This window comes from Spermophilus citellus, assembly GCF_964194105.1.
Source record: "Spermophilus citellus genome assembly, chromosome: 3".
In the NCBI taxonomy this organism is placed as follows: domain Eukaryota; kingdom Metazoa; phylum Chordata; class Mammalia; order Rodentia; family Sciuridae; genus Spermophilus; species Spermophilus citellus.
This window is the reverse complement of record NC_138184.1, coordinates 217693260-217707195: the sequence shown is the minus strand read 5'-3', so window position 1 is coordinate 217707195 and position 13936 is coordinate 217693260. Positions and strand designations below refer to the sequence as shown.

The following is a 13936-nucleotide window of genomic DNA, read 5'->3' as shown; positions in this document are numbered from 1 at the left end:
TTCTACTCTTCTCTCTTCTTCCTTTCTCCCTCCCTCTTTCTCCCTTTCTTTGCTCTTCTTTCTTCATTTCTCTAAAGCCTCAGGAAATTAAATGCAAGGATTCATGCTTTCAGTCTTAAAATGGAAAATGAGAAATCCTCAAATGTCAGGAAATTCCAAAGATAAGGTTCCTACAGCAACATTAACATGGTTATGTATGCTTTATGGCATACCTTTAATAACTTTGGCAGAAAAGCCTTAGGCCAATATTTAACAAGAAAAGTTATTTAAAGATTTCTAAGTATAAGCAACATCCAGAATTCACATGCATCTACATACTCAAAATATTTCAACTTAAGATCTGAGGATGTGGCTCAGTGAAGAATACCCACCTAGTATGCGCAAGGCTGTGGGTTCAATCCCCAGCAACACACACACAAAATTAAATTTTAAAATGTTGCATTTTAGTTTAATTTGATCATATGACAATGTTTGGATTTTTATGAAACCAAATAACTACATTGGCCAAGATTTCAACTTATCAACTGATTGCTTTGGCTATGGATTCAGCTTTTTCTTGGAGCTTTAATGTAAGACTTCAGAACTTTTTGAGGATATGGGCTTTTTGGGTCATGTGTTCTGCAAGTCATATTTTGCAGTATTGATCCCATCATTCACCTTCTGTAGGACCGAGTTTTCCCCATAGCTCCCTGGCTGGGCCGCAGTGCTCGGCTATCATTGGTTTAACAGTTAAAGGTAACTTACCAGCCTCACTGCAGTCTCTCTCTGTCATTATGAGCCTGTCTCTGTCAACATGGATGTCAGTCCATGAGATAACTGAATTACCATGGCTAAAATCCAAACGTTTAAAATCTTCAAAGGAGCAAATTGTTTATTTGAGGTTCAAATCAAAAGTTACTCTGAAAGCTGGGAAACTTGACTTAGTAAAATCATTTATTTAAATAGTAGTTGCGGGGCTGGGGATGTGGCTCAAGCAGTAGCGCGCTCGCCTGGCATGCGTGCCGCCCGGGTTCGATCCTCAGCACCACATACCAACAAAGATGTTGTGTCCGCCGAGAACTAAAAAATAAATATTAAAAAAAAAATTCGAAAAAAAAAATAATAAATAAATAAATAAATAGTAGTTGCATTGGAAAACAGAGACCATGGGGCTGGGTATGTGGCTCAAGCGGTAGCGCGCTCGCCTGGCATGCGTGCGGCCCGGGTTCGATCCTCAGCACCACAAACCAACAAAGATGGTGTGTCCGCCAAAAAATAAATATTAAAAAATTCTCTCTCTCTCTCTCTCTCTCTCTCTCTCTCTTTCTCTCTCTCTCCCCCTCTCCCCCTCTCCTTCTCCCTCTCCCTCTCCCTCTCCCTCTCTTTAAAAAAAAAAAAAAAGAAAAAAAAAAAAAAGGAAAACAGAGACCATGATTGCCATTAATGTATTATAAGAATAGTTGTCATGTGTACTTCTCGTTGGAGGGTGGACACAATGGTGGACAGAGATGTTCTACTTTGGATCCAAGGTAGAGAAAAGCAGAAACTCAACTTTAATGATCATGGGAATAAGTAGAGGGAAACACTGGAAACAGAATGTAAACTAAGAGCCTCCTACTGGGAACCACCTGGTGGGATGAATGGCCTTCTGGGAGGTCAGCTGGGCCCTGGGGAAGAGCTGCCGATGGCCACTTGGGATGGATAGCCAAAAAAAGAGATTCTGGCAGCTTAAGTGGATTCTGCCCTAGTAGAATGGTTTGAAGTGGTGGCTAGGCCGTAGGCTATCCAAGCTTACTTGAGCCATTACTAAAAAGAATTCTGAGGGAAGTTTGCTCCAAAAATTTGACTAACTCAAGACCATAGCTGCTTTTTTTTTAAAACCCAAAGTAGGGATAAATTAAAAGTGGTAAATGTGCCCTTAAAGCCAGCTTTTAAAATATTCATTCACTTATTCAGCTAACAGGTATTTTCTGTGAACCTGTTTAGTGTTAGACATGGAAACATGGTAATGAACAAGATAGATGAAGACCCTGTTCTCGTGGAACTTATAGACTAGTAATAGTTAGAAGTATACACCTAGTTATGTATAACCATCCTCAGGCCTCTGAGGAAGCCTAAGGTGCCACGGGAATTATGACAGATGGATGTGCAGTTTGAGTGAACAAAGAGTTGGAAGCCCTGCAGCACAAAGCCTTGGGTGTGTTGGAGGAACTAAAGGGTGTGAGATGAGGCCTGGAGGTCTCCTGGAGCCAGCTTTGGAAGAGCCTTGTAGACAGGGGAAGGATTGGGACCTGTTACCTAAGGGCAGTGGGAATCACTGAAGGGTTTTAAGAGAGGTAGAAAGAATTAGATTTACATCTTTAAGACATCTTCCTGGCTACAGCTTGGAGACTCGAGGGGCTGCCAAGTCAGAGGTGGGGGAAGAGCTTGTGGTCACCTTGTAATGTCACTGCAGTAGGATTGAGAGAGGTGGGTGGGTTCCAGGGATGCTTTGGAGGTAGAACTCTGGTTAATGTGTGAGATGTGGGTGGTGAGAGAGAGGGAGGTTTAGACTATGCCTTCCAGGTTGAGGCCTAAATATTTTGGTGGCCTTCCTGAGATGCAGCTCTGGAAGAGGAGGAGGTTCTCATCTGCAAAAGCAGATTCCCATCTGAGTTCCATTTTGGATTTTTAATTTTGTGCTTCTTGCCCATTCTTCAGTCAGCATTTCATTTACAAAACTATGGAAAAGTCATCAGTAACATCCAAAATACTACTCAAAATCACAGTATTTGTCATTGATTGTTGAAATTTGGATATTACATAGGTTATAACTGCCTTTAGCAGAGTTCATTGGAGGTGGGTGTGGTAGTGCACACCTGTAATCCCAGCTGCCTGGGAGGCTGAAGCAAGAAGATCGTAAGTTAGAGACTGGCTTGGGCAACGCAGCAATTCCTATCTCAAAAAAGAAAACAGAAAAAAAAAAATAGTCAGGTCATTCTAGCTCCTCTAAAACTGGAGTATCAACTACCAAATGATCATGGGAGGGCCTGGGAGGCCAACAGGCTGAGAGGTTACACCCTCCCCAGGCTGCAGGCATCCTCATGCGGGGATTTCTTGCCTTTGCCTTATAAGCTTTGAGCATGCTGTGACCCGCAGAAGGAACTTATTAAAAATGTGGGTGGCATGGGGAATGAATGTTGAAAATGTTTAAACTAAAAAGAAGCCAATTTGAATGTGGTTATCATTCATTAGCCTTTGGAAATTTCGTTTCTCTCAAAGTTAATAAAGATGCTAAAACTTTTTTCTAATTTAAAAATATTTTTAGAGAATTAGCTAAGTGGTTGAATGATTGATTGGCTTAAACATGTTTCTCCTCTTCAGGGAGCTACTCACCTACCTGGACCTCAAAAGGTGAAGATAGAATTCCTTGAAGGCATTTTTGTAGATTATAGAAATAATGCTTTAGAAGAACTAACTTCCCAAACCCTTTGCTTGCACACGTGTTACCAACACATCATGATAACAGGATTACAGGCATGAGCCACCATGCCCAGTTCAAGGTGGATTTTCTAATGCTATTTGGATTGTTCTTGTCTTTTATATGTCAGGAATCAAATGCAAAGTATGCCTGAACTCTTATATTAGCATCTTGTTCTTAGAAATGTGGAAAGATCATAGAAAACATTAAACTAAGCCAGGCACAGTGGTACACACCTGTGATCCTGCTATTAAGGGACTGAGACAGAAGGAGCACAAGTTCAAGGCCAACCTACTCAACTTAGTGAGACCCTGTTTCAAAATTTAAAAAAAAAATTGAAAAGACTGAGAATGTACCTCAGAAGTAGCATGCCTCTAGGTTCAATCCCTAGTACCACACACACACACACACACACACACACACACACACACATATACGCATATACATACGCACATACACGCACAGTTTCTAAATGGTTGCTCAGTTTCCATACATATGTCTTTAGTAACAGTGACACACAGTCGCATACCAACCCCATCCATGATGGCCATTTTGAGCAGCACTACCCCACATTCTAGAAAAGGTGTGAGGCCCAAGGGGAATATGGCAGCAAGCAGTGTCATGTAAAGAGAGACTGAGAAAGTAGTTGGGTTCTATTAGAAGCTTGCTGGTTACCTTGGGGAGCAGTTTCATAAATGGGATATCTACAGGGATGGATGGAGGGTAAAGGAAAGAAGGCAACTAAGGGTCATTTAGAATGCAAAGTCTTAGCGCCTCTTCCCTCTACTTAGCTCCACCCTCACCTGCCCAGTTGAAAAATTTTGTTGAGAAAGGTGAGAAATTATAGAACCATGATGGTTACTGCATCAAATGACAGATTCTCAATATGGGGTAAGGATAGTGGATAAGGAAAATTTTAATTATGCACACACTCCCCAGAGCTTGGAAGGAGGCTGATGATCTCCACCCAGATCTGTTGTCTTGTTGCACATCACTCGCCACACCTGTTGCCTACAGTTCAGCTCTATGATAACTATTTCCTTGAAAGCACCAAACTTCCTGTAGCCTCAGAGCCTTCACACCCACCATAGTCCTGCAGCCCTCCCCCACTGAGGCCTATCATCCTTGAGGTCTCAGTGACTTTATCCCAAGGCCTTCTCTGATGTATCCCTAAATCCAGTCCTCCTAATGCTCTCATTTATAGCAGACTTTGCTTTCCCATCATTGAACTTAACACAGTCTACACTGTATTTATTTGTGCATGCACTGATTCAATATGTTTTCCTCCCTAGAAGGTAAGCTGTATGAGGCAGGGACAGTGACTGTTTTAGTCACCCCTTATTTATTGACTCCTGAGCACAGTGCCTCCACACAGTACATGTCAGTGCAGAACGGTTGCTACATAATCAATAGCTAACGTTTGTTGAGTGCTCATTAAGTGCCAAGGACAGTGATGAAGACTTTATAAACATCTCTCTCTCTCTCTGTCTCTCAATAGTTCTATGAGATAATTACTATCAAATGAGGACACTGAATTTATCTGACTTAAGTAGTTCACCTAGGATTAAAGGGCCTGTGAGGAAGCCATGTTCAGGTTTATTTTAAAATCCAAGCCAGGGGCTGGGGTTGTGGCTCAAGCGGTAGCGCGCTCGCCTGGCATGCGTGCGGCCCGGGTTCGATCCTCAGCACCACATACCAACAAAGATGTTGTGTCCGCCAAGAACTAAAATAAATAAATAAATAAATCCAAACCACCAGAAAAACATCTTCCCTAGGGGCTAGAAGAAAATTGAGAGTGCAGATGAACAAGCAAAGCCACTATGAATATTTAGGTAGTCAGCTACAAGTATTTATCATGGAGCATGTGCAGAACTCTGCTGGACACTGTGAATAAAATAAAAAGAACTGGGTTTCTGAGCCACAGAAGGGTTGTGACCAAATGGACTATGTAAGAAGAAGAGGAAAATTCAAGTCTGGAAAAATAAAAGAGCAGAGAGGTCACTAGCTATCCCTCAGTCCTGAGGTGGCACCTCTGTATTTCACTTCTGTCTTTTTATTTTATGTGGATATGTTTATTTGCAACATGGGAAAATATTTGTATTATGTATATATATGTGTGTGTATATAAATATATATATATATATATATATATATATATATTTTTTTTTTTTTTTACTATTTTTCACTTAGCATAATAGCATAAATATTCTTACAAGCAAAAGCCACCAAGTCAAGGCTAGCTTGGGGGATGTGCCCTGCTCAAAGTGGGTGGACAGCATGTTTCACCTAAAATTTCATTCAGGAAGGACCAGGTGTGTTCTGGAGAAATTCTCAGTATTTCCGCTTGGGAGTGGTTCTGTCAGGAAGGGGACATTATGGTTACTTTGGAGACCAGTGGGAGAGAGAAGAAAAAGGTGGGAGGTATTGTGGATCCTAAGATGCCTGAAGTTTTTCATGCTACATAATATGACCTTTCCTAAATATTCAAAGTTATAAAAATCATCAGTGCTTTATGGTAGAAAGCTATGTATGTGCCAGGTCACAAATGAGAGCCAGTCCCTTTGATCAGCTGAGGGGCAAGACAGGATGCCTCAGCGGGCCCTTGGGTTCCATACTGACTATTGCCACTTAGTTTAGAGGAAAGAGCCAGTGCCTAGGCCTCTGGTCTACTCTGAACTCACCCTCACTGCTTCTCTGTTAATTGAAGTAATGTATGGTCCGTAAACACTAGAAAATTCAAGTCCGGGAAAGTAAAAGAGCAGAGAGGTCACTAGCCATCCCTCAGTCCTAAGGTGGCACCTCTGTATTTCACTTCTGTCTTTTCTTTTTATTGTATGTGGATATGTTTATTTGCAACCTGGGGAAAATATATGTGTGTATAATATGTGTATGTATATGTATATATACATATACATGTATATATATTTTTTTCTGTTTTCACTTAGCATAATAGCATAAATATTCTTGCAAGCAAAAGCCACCTTTCTTATTTGTGGATATTCACTTTTGTAAAAACAGTTGATTTCAATAATAGAAAGCTTTCTAAGAACAAATTTAGAAAGGGGGTGTACATTCTCTGAAGAAGCCTATATTGATTCAAGTTCTTGGTTTTTCCCTCCCATTTGCACAATTCAGAAAGTCCTATGAATTCGAAGACTTACTGCAGTCTTCCTGCGAGAACAACAGGGTGGACTGGTATGCACAGACTAAGTTGGGGCTCACACGCACTTTATCAGAGGAGAACGTCTATGAAGACATTCTAGGTAAGAGACCAAATGTCTGTGAGTCTGGATGTAAGAAAGAGGGAGAGGAAATGGGGATGCTGCTTGAAACACACATGTGCACACACAAAGACAGAGTTGTAGTCAAATGAATGAGAGAGCAGGTAGACAGGAGGGGAGAGTGGGCCTCAGTGAGATAAGTGAGAACACGAGGCTGGAAGGGAGAAGGGCTGGTCATGAACCGCACAGGAGGCAGGGTGTGAACCAAGAAACAGAAGACCTGGAGTCACCATCTGGAATGAAATCTTGGCTCTGCCCCTTGTTAGCTGTGTGATATTGAACTGGTGATACCGTAATTTCTCTGAACTTGAGCTCCCTTGTCTCAATAGTGAGGGTGATAATGGCTCCCTTGCAGGTTATTTAAGGATTGGAGAGAATGTAAAAGACCTGGCTCCTTACAGATGCTCCCTGAATTGTAGGGATGACTGAATGAAAGAAAACACTGAAGACCAGCATGCTTTTTCAGACACTCAGGAGTATGGCACTAACAGGGCATCAGAGTACAGACTAAATGAATGTGTTGTTGGAGAGTAACTTTGGCCTAGCCCCAAAGACTCCTCTTAGATTCCAAAGTGGGGCTCATATTCAAAGTTTGTTTGGGGAGTTCAGTAATCTTCTGTAAGATCACAGTTTCAGTGTGGTGTGAGCTCAGACTGGTATCTGCTTACCGTGGGAGAGGAAGCGAGCTGGGAAGAGGGAGAAACCCATAGGTGAGTGCATGTGAGAGGCAGGTGGGGCAGATGCCCACAGACTTGCATGCATGGAGTCTCCAGTACCAGAAAATACCATGCAAGGAGAGGCGGGGCATGCACTTAGTCAGCTGAGCTGTGTAGGCGGGGTTTTCTAAAGCAGCAAGCTTCCCAAATCGAAGGAGGGTATGAACTCTGGACTTCTGCAGCGTATGCCTGAGAGGTTGCTTTCAGTTATAGGGAACAAGGACACCAACTTAACAACAAAGGGAGGTCATGGACTCCCATGACCAGAATTGGCATTTTTCCTCCTCCATTTCTTACCTCCCAGAGAAGCTCCATTCTCAGCGGACTTCCCATCATCCTCAGGATTAGGGCTAACGGCTCCTTGGAGTTCATACCTTCCCCTGGGAAGGAGTACCTATGTCTTGCAAGTCTTTGCAAAAATCCTGAGGTTCACTCTGGCCAGACCAGCTTGGCTCCCTTGTTCACTTTGGAGTCTGGGAATGCCATGTGGTGTTTGCCTTGGGCTGGGATGCGAACCCTGACCTGAACTCATCACTGAGGCAGCAGTCTGAGGCCCCTAGAGTGCTGAAGTCCTGAAACTGGGAGTTGAATTAATCTTACATAGCTATAAGGGAGGGGACAGGTTGTTACCCTAGTGATAATCAGGGTCTGTCACTGAGAGAAAGGGTGATGGGCAGCAAAACAACAGACATCCCACAAGGGCTAGCGCAGGAGAGGCCAAGATGTTAGCCTCAGTGTTCTGAGGAGGAAAACTTCCCAGGTTCCTGACCCATTGCCTTTGACCACAGATCCACCAATGAAGGAAAACCCTTATGAAGACATCGAATTACATGGCCGCTGCCTGGGCAAGAAATGTGTCTTGACCTTTCCTGGTTCTCCCACCTCTTCCATACCTGACACTCCCACCAAGGTATGAGCCCTGGGGAGTGGTGGCAGGAGAGGGGTCCCAGGTACCATGTCCCTGAACACTCTGGAGTTCAGGCCATCCTCACAACCAGGCATCTGGTTCTGTCTGTCACAACCTGGATCTGTCTATCCACTGTCTGACTGGCCTTCCTGCCTCTCATTTTCCTGGACCCCCACTGCTTGACAGAATCTCTGAAAATACCGCTGAGCTTCTAGCTCAGAACTCTCCTCAAACTTTTTACATAAAAAAATGGTCCATCCATGTGATACAGCTGTTCAGAAGAAGGCACTGAACAAACTCTGACACACAAGACTGAAATGCAGGGTGAAGAACAGTATATTTATAGTATTCTACCATTTGTGGGGGTTTTGAAATGAAAGTATATACAAGCATGGGAGCTCACCTGTGTTCATGGATGTAGAAGAATTTCTCTGTGAGGGATCTTAGCATGGATAGACCTGAAGCAGGTACCTTGGTGGAACTGTCAGTGCCTGACCTCCTATAGGCCACAAGACTGGCTTTCTTTTTACAGAGTATGCTTTTTTTTTTAATTAATTTATTCATTTTATAGTAGAATGTATTTTGACACATTGTATACAAATGGAGCACACCTTCTCATTCCTCTGGCTGTACTGGTTCAGAGTCACTCCAGTAGTATAATCATACATGTATATAGGATAATAATGTCTGTCTCTTTCTACCATCCTTCCCATCCCTACAACCCAACCCCTCCCCTTACTCCCCTCTACATAAACCAAAGTTCCTTCATTCTTCCCTATCCCCCCACCCCACTATGGATCAGCATCTGCTTATCAGAGAAAACATTTGGGTTTTGGTTTTGGGGGATTGGTTCATTTCACTTAGCATGATATTCTCTAGTTCCATCCATTTCCCTGCAAATGCCATAGTTTCATTCTTCTTGTGTATATGTACCACATTTTCTTTATCCGTTTATCTGTTGAAGGGCATCTAGGTTGGTTTCATTGTTGAGCTATTGTGAATTGAGCTGCTATAAACATTGATGTGGCTGAGTCATTGTAGTGTGCTGATTTTAAGATCTTTGGGTATAAACGAAGGAGTAGGATAGCTGGGACAAATGGTGGATCCATTCCAAGTTTTCTGAGATATCTCCATACTGCTTTCCATAGTGGTTGCACCATTTTGCAGTCCCATCAACAATGTATGAGTATACTTCAGAGTATACTTTTGAACCTTTTGTAGTTTTGTACCATGTGCACATAGATAATGTAACTATTCATGTACATGCTAATAATTTCAACCTCTTGCCTAATAGTTGGAGTTGATATTCTTTAGTGTGTCCTTAAGTATCTTTCATAATTAATCCCCAAGCACCCCTCATTGCATGATCTCCCACAGTTCTTATGTGCAAACACTCCCTGCCAGCAGAGCTTACCAGCTACCCTTTGCTATTATCAGCCAAGGATCAGCAAACTTTTTCTAAGCAGCCAGAGAGTAAATATTTTAGGGTTTGTGGGATAGGTGTTCTCTGTTGTAGCTACCTGCATTATAGTGTGAAGCAGCCATAAAATGATATGTAACAAGTGAGAGTGTCTGTTTCAGTGAAACTATTTGGGAACACTGAAGTTTGAATTTTATTTTTCAACCATATAAAAATGTAAAATCTGGGGCTGGGGTTGTGGCTCGGTGGTAGAGTACTTGCCTAGCATGCATGAGGCACTGGGTTCGATCCTCAGTATCACTTAAAAATAAAATAAAAAATATTGTGTCCACCTTTAACTAAAAAATAAATATTTTTTTAAAAAATATAAAACCTGGGCTGGGGATATGGCTCAAGCGGTAGCGTGCTTGCCTGGCATGTGTGCGGCCCGGGTTCGGTCCTCAGCACCACATATAAACAAAGATGTTGTGTCCGCCAAAAACTAAAAAAAAAATAAATATTAAAATTCACTCTCTCTCTCTCTCTCTCTCTCTCTCTCTCTCAAAAAAAAAAAATGCCCCAATCTCTCTCTCTTAAAAAAAAAATAATAATAAATAAATAAATAATGTAAAACCTGTTCTCAACTTGTGGCAGGTCAGATGTGGCCCCTGGGCTGTAATTTGCTAATCCCCGGGTAAGCTCTGTCTATGTCTTTGACCACTCCCTCCGCTCCCTCCATCCTGTCCTTTGAGGAGCAGCTCATTGGTGCCTCCTTTGGGGAGTTGGTTAGGCCATTGCAGCACCTAGAAGTTTTTCACCTTTGATGGCCTGTAACACCCAGAAGCCATATCATTCATTTCACATGAATTGTCTATTGCCTTGTGACATTTCTTACATTATGATTGGAGTTTGGATTTAAATCATGTAATGTGTCTTAAAAACATCTCCCTAAGTAACAACAAACTACTCAAGGTCACACAGTTTATATTCTGTTTCTTTGTGTCTTTCCTAAGGCCCCAGTAGTTGTTACAAATATTCAGTTTTTTAGAAATAAAGAAATACCAAATTCAGGCTGTAAGTGCCCAATTATATCCCATTGCAAGGATCTGTTTTCAGCCTGAGAAAAGCAGCCATCTTCCTATTGAGCCCCACAGGGTGAGTGTTCGCTGTTAGCTGGGGGCTGTTCCACATGAGGCTTGCCTTCTGCACTTGGTGGTCCTAATGGGAAGCTCCTGCCACCATCTTCTAGAAGAGTTGAGGTAGAAGCCATCATGAAGGGTATGGCTTACGGACCCACGTCAGTTACTATAATACTTGTCCAAATCAATCAACTGCCATTTTCCCCATCATGTGGAAAAGAGGGTAGTTGTGAATAATTCATGACAACCAATAACTAGTGGTTTCTACTTCTCTTGGAAATGTGTTTGTGTTTTCATTGGAATATGGACATATCCAACATCTAGGAAATCCTTTCCCCATAGTGGACGAGGCTTGTTTGGGAGAAGAAAGCTCCATCCCACCTTCCTGGCTCATCACTCCACAGGGGAGCGCACTGTACCTCCTCTTAAGAACAGTGAGGAACATCTGCCCAGAGCAAACGCATTCAGAGCAGGGTACACCTCCCTGGTACCAGAAACTAAAGGCTGAGCAGCCCTTTCTTCCTGCTCCTGCCAGACAGAGAAAGCCCAGAGCCTTTGTCACCTAAACAGCTAGACTAGGTTGGTGGCGGTGGCAGCCAGAGCTTGCAGTCCAGATACATCTGTCCTAAGGAGAGAGAATCTGGTTGACTCGTGCATGTGTCTGATTGCCACTGATACTTGCGGGCTGTTTGGGCCTCTGCAAGTCATCAGCAGGGCCCCATGTCCACACTCGATACTCTACACTCCCACATCTGGTGTCTGGTTTATGCCCCCATTCTGGGGGAAAGCTTCAGGCTTCGCCACTTCCTCCATTGAGTTCATCAAATATTCATTGAGCATCTGTGGCATCTGGGCTGCATCTAGGACCTTAGAAGCAGTCTCAGCTGAAGCAGTCCTTCTATGTTGACCTCCTCTGCCAGCCACAGAAAGGTCGTAAGCCATCTTTGGGATGTTTCTTTCATTAGCTCCTGCTTGGTCCCAGCAGAGTGGAAGGGTCTGTCAGACAGACTGTCCTCAGAAAAGAACAGATGTGCAGCTAGGGCAGATGCTGAGGCCTAATGAACACAGAATGCAAGCTCTTTTTAGAAGACAGCCTTCTACTGTGCCTTCTTTTCTTGCTGGATGTTACCCCCCATTCCCATGCCTAGTAAAGCACAGAGAATACAGCAGGAACAAATTTTTACAATAGAGGAAACCTGAGCTAATATGAGACACTCTTTTTGTTGCTTTTGTCTTGAGGTGGGGTCTAACTGCATTGCCTTCAAATCCTGGGCACAAACAGTTGTCCAACCTCAGTCTCCCGAGTAGCTAGAACTGCAGGCATACACCACTGTGCTTGGCTAGAGATACTCTCTTCTACATATGATACCATTCACAGATAGGACTGAGCGAGCCGGGGGCAGTAGCACACACCTATAATCTCAGCAACTCAAGAGGTTAAGGCAGGAGGATTGCAAATTGGGGGCCAGCCTCAGCAAAGGCCCTAAGCAATTTAGGCATTAAGCAACTTAGCAAAACCCTGTCTTAAAATAAAATAAAAGGCTGGGGATATAGCTCAGTGGTAAACCAGTGTTCAATCCCCAGTACTCACCCCCCCAAAATGGGTTAATGAGCCAGCACTTGTGTCCAGGTCAGCTCCCTCTAGAAGGTGCAGGGCTTCCTTACCACCTGATCTTCCCCACACAGCTTCCTGAAATAATGCAAGAGGCTTCACATGAAGTCAGACATCAGGCCAAGAGGGTCCTATCTGCCTTTCCCTTTTGGACACTACAGATCTTTTGTGGTGCCCAATCTCTAAAAGACACTTGGTGTACATCTGTGACAGAGCTACTAAATAGAGGCATGACAGAGTTGGGCACTGCATATGTTGGTGTGAGGTGCTTTTATCAAAAACTGGAATCTTCTCTGGACCAAAGTCTAAAAAAATCACCCTTAGGATCCTGTAGTGACTTCCCTTTATACTACAGTTAGGATTTGGCACACCATTGCTGGCTGCCTGATTTTTATGAATGAAGTTTTATTAGGACACAGCCATACTTATCCGTGTCACATTGACTGTGGCTGCATTAGCAGTTAAGTACTGTGGCACAGTTGAGAGTTGAAATGGTAAGAATGTGGCCACAGCCTTAAATATTCTCTGGCCCCAGTTTGCTGGCCCCTGCTAAATCCAGGATTCATAACTTTGTTTTCAGAGGCCTTCAATAAACAGACATCTTCCTTGTGTTATCTCTCCCTTCTGTTTGTGGCCCTCACTTGGAGCCATGAAGACTCTCTTTGGTCTAATTTGTTCTCCTCACCCCTAAGCCTGGTCTCAGACTTTTATATGCTTCATAATGCTCCTCCACATAGTCCCTGAGTCTCCCCTTTGTATTATCTAAGAAACTACTGGAATCCCACCTCCTCATGGCAGCTCCTGGACTTTCGGTGCTTATTTGGATTCTCTGTGACAACCCAGACCCTTTCTCCAGCATTGTGACTGCTGGGTGATGCACTCCACACACAGCCTCTGCCAGGCCTCTTTATGTCCTTTTTTTTTTTTTTTTTTTTTTTTTTGGTATCAGGGATTGAACTCAGAGGCACTCAACCACTGAGCCACATCCCCAGTCCTATTTAGTATTTTATTTTTAGAGACAGAGTCTCATTGAGTTGCTTAGCACCTCACTTTTTTGCTGAGGCTGACTTTGATCCTCCTGCCTCAGCCTCCCGAGCCACTGGGATTACAGGCATGTGCCACCCATTCAGCCCTTCTTGACATTCTTTAGAAAGTTGTGTGCATTGTTTTGATTGTTTTGATTTCTTCTTAAATCTTTCCATAGGTCAAATCTCCTTTAAACAATATCACAATCTAAATCTCTAATGAAAACAAATACTACTGCCAACAATTTGATAGAAGTTTTCAATCTAGTTAAAGAATTAGGTTATTTCTTTGGATATCATTGCAAATGAAATTTGGCCTTTAAGGTCCTTGTTACTTTTTTTTTTTTTTTTTTTTTTTTTTTTTGTGCTGGGGATTGAACCCAGGGTCTTGTGCATGCAAGGCAAGCACTCTACCAAC

General features: G+C 42.9%; 1 protein-coding gene across 11 annotated transcripts in view; it reads left to right on the top strand.

Annotated features, from left to right (window-relative positions):
• The window catches only part of DENND2A (DENN domain containing 2A), a 94282-nt gene that overhangs the window by 41978 nt on the left and 38368 nt on the right, over window positions 1–13936 (top strand). For all 11 annotated transcript variants that reach the window (XM_081287448.1, XM_081287455.1, XM_081287454.1 and 8 more), the window contains 2 exons: window positions 6575–6702; window positions 8225–8346. In XM_081287448.1, coding sequence (XP_081143574.1) covers window positions 8233–8346 — 114 coding nt within the window. In that variant the 5' untranslated portion in view covers window positions 6575–6702; window positions 8225–8232. The remainder of the gene's footprint in view (window positions 1–6574; window positions 6703–8224; window positions 8347–13936) is intronic.